This window comes from Merops nubicus, unplaced genomic scaffold (genome assembly GCF_000691845.1).
Source record: "Merops nubicus isolate BGI_N331 unplaced genomic scaffold, ASM69184v1 scaffold38641, whole genome shotgun sequence".
Taxonomy (NCBI): Eukaryota; Metazoa; Chordata; class Aves; order Coraciiformes; family Meropidae; genus Merops; species Merops nubicus.
The window spans coordinates 401-1,977 of NW_008589675.1; the positions used below are offsets into that span (position 1 = coordinate 401).

Genomic DNA, 1,577 nt, shown 5'->3' on the forward strand with positions numbered 1-1,577 from the left:
GGGTAACGGGGTGTTCCTGATGAGATGGAGGGGGTAGGGATGGGAAGGAGGATTCCTGCAGGGTGGGAAGGAGCTGGGGAAGGAGGCCAGGCCAGGCTGTGCTGGTGGGTAAGGGGGTCCCCAGACTGGGGACTAATTACCTTCCATGGCTTTAATTACCAAAGCCAGAAGTTTTGCTCTGAGGAACAAAACTTTTCCTCCTAACTTCTGTTAGGAGGAAATAAGGCTGGTGCCAGAGAGTGAGGGGTGCCCCTGGTTCAGCTGGGGAGTGTGTGGGGGTGGGCTGTGCAGGGCAGCCAGACGGATGGACGCAGAGGTGGGGGGTGCCAAGGGTTCCCCCAGCACCTCTCACCCCCCTGCAGCCACCATGGGCTGCTGCTGCAGCTCTGACTACGACGAGGACTGGATCGAGAGCATCGACATCTGTGAGCACTGCAACTACCCCATCGACCCCGACAGCAAGCGCCAGGTGAGGAGGGGGCGAGCAGACACCCCGTACCCCACCCCGGCGGCCAAAAAAAAAACCGGGTGGCCAAAAAAGCCCCTGGAGGTGGCCACGGCTCGGCCAAACCCCAGGAAGGTGAAGGCTCATGGGGCTCCTCCTCCCCTGGCAGAGGCTGATCCGCAACGGCTCCGAGGTGCAAGACCCTTTGGTGTCCTACGCGGCCACGTCCCCCCCGTGCTCCCCGCTGCAAGGTACGGCCTGGCCATGGCAGGGGGTGGCTGTGGGGACCCCCCAGTTGGCCACCGCCACCATGTCCCTTCGCTTGTCCTCTCAGATAAGCTGGTGGTGGCCCTGTACAACTATGAGCCCAAGCACGACGGGGACCTGGGGCTGCGGAAGGGCGAGAAGCTCCGTGTCCTGGAAGAGTGAGCGAGCACCCAGGGCGTCCCAGCACCCCAGCACCCCACCAGCACGACCCCCTGGCACCCCTGGTGCTGCCAGAGGGGCCTGTGTGGGGTCCTGGCAGCACGGGGGGGGGTCTCACCTGGCTGTGTCCTTGCAGGAGCGGGGAGTGGTGGAAGGCACAATCGCTCACCACCGGCCAGGAGGGTTTGATTCCCTACAACTTCGTGGCCCTGGTGAACAGCCTGGAGCCTGAGCCGTGAGTAGGAGCTGTGCCCTGGCAGGAGCAGTGCTGGGAGGGGAGGGGAAGGTGCCAGGAGCATCCCAGAGAAGCGCTGGTGGGTGGAGGAGGCCTGAGCTCCCCAGGCCTGATCCTGCTCCGTGTCCCCAGGTGGTTCTTCAAAAACCTGAGCCGCAAGGATGCGGAGAGGCAGCTCCTGGCATCGGGCAACACTCACGGCTCCTTCCTCATCCGGGAGAGCGAGACCTCCAAAGGTACAGCCCCCGGGGCCCCCTGGCATCTCCTGCCCCCTGGGAAGGACTCCGGGCGGCCCACACGGTCTCCTGTCCCCCCCCAGGCTCCTACTCGCTGTCAGTGAGGGACTTCGACCAGAACCAGGGGGAGATGGTGAAGCACTACAAGATCCGCAACATGGACAACGGGGGGTACTACATCTCCCCCCGGGTCACCTTCAGCAGCTTGCACGAGCTGGTGGAGCATTACACACGT

At 63.9% G+C, this 1,577-nt stretch overlaps 1 protein-coding gene across 1 annotated transcript; it reads left to right on the forward strand.

Annotated features, from left to right (window-relative positions):
• Positions 1-367: 367 nt before the first annotated feature.
• On the forward strand, positions 368-1,568 carry LOC103781937 (proto-oncogene tyrosine-protein kinase LCK-like; the record flags this gene model as incomplete). The annotated part of the gene is made up of 6 exons (XM_008949666.1): positions 368-469; positions 615-696; positions 780-870; positions 1,008-1,106; positions 1,239-1,342; positions 1,426-1,568. Coding segments are annotated over exons 1-6 (621 nt in total), but the record flags the coding sequence as incomplete, so codon positions are not given.
• Between the last annotated feature and the right edge of the window lie 9 nt (positions 1,569-1,577).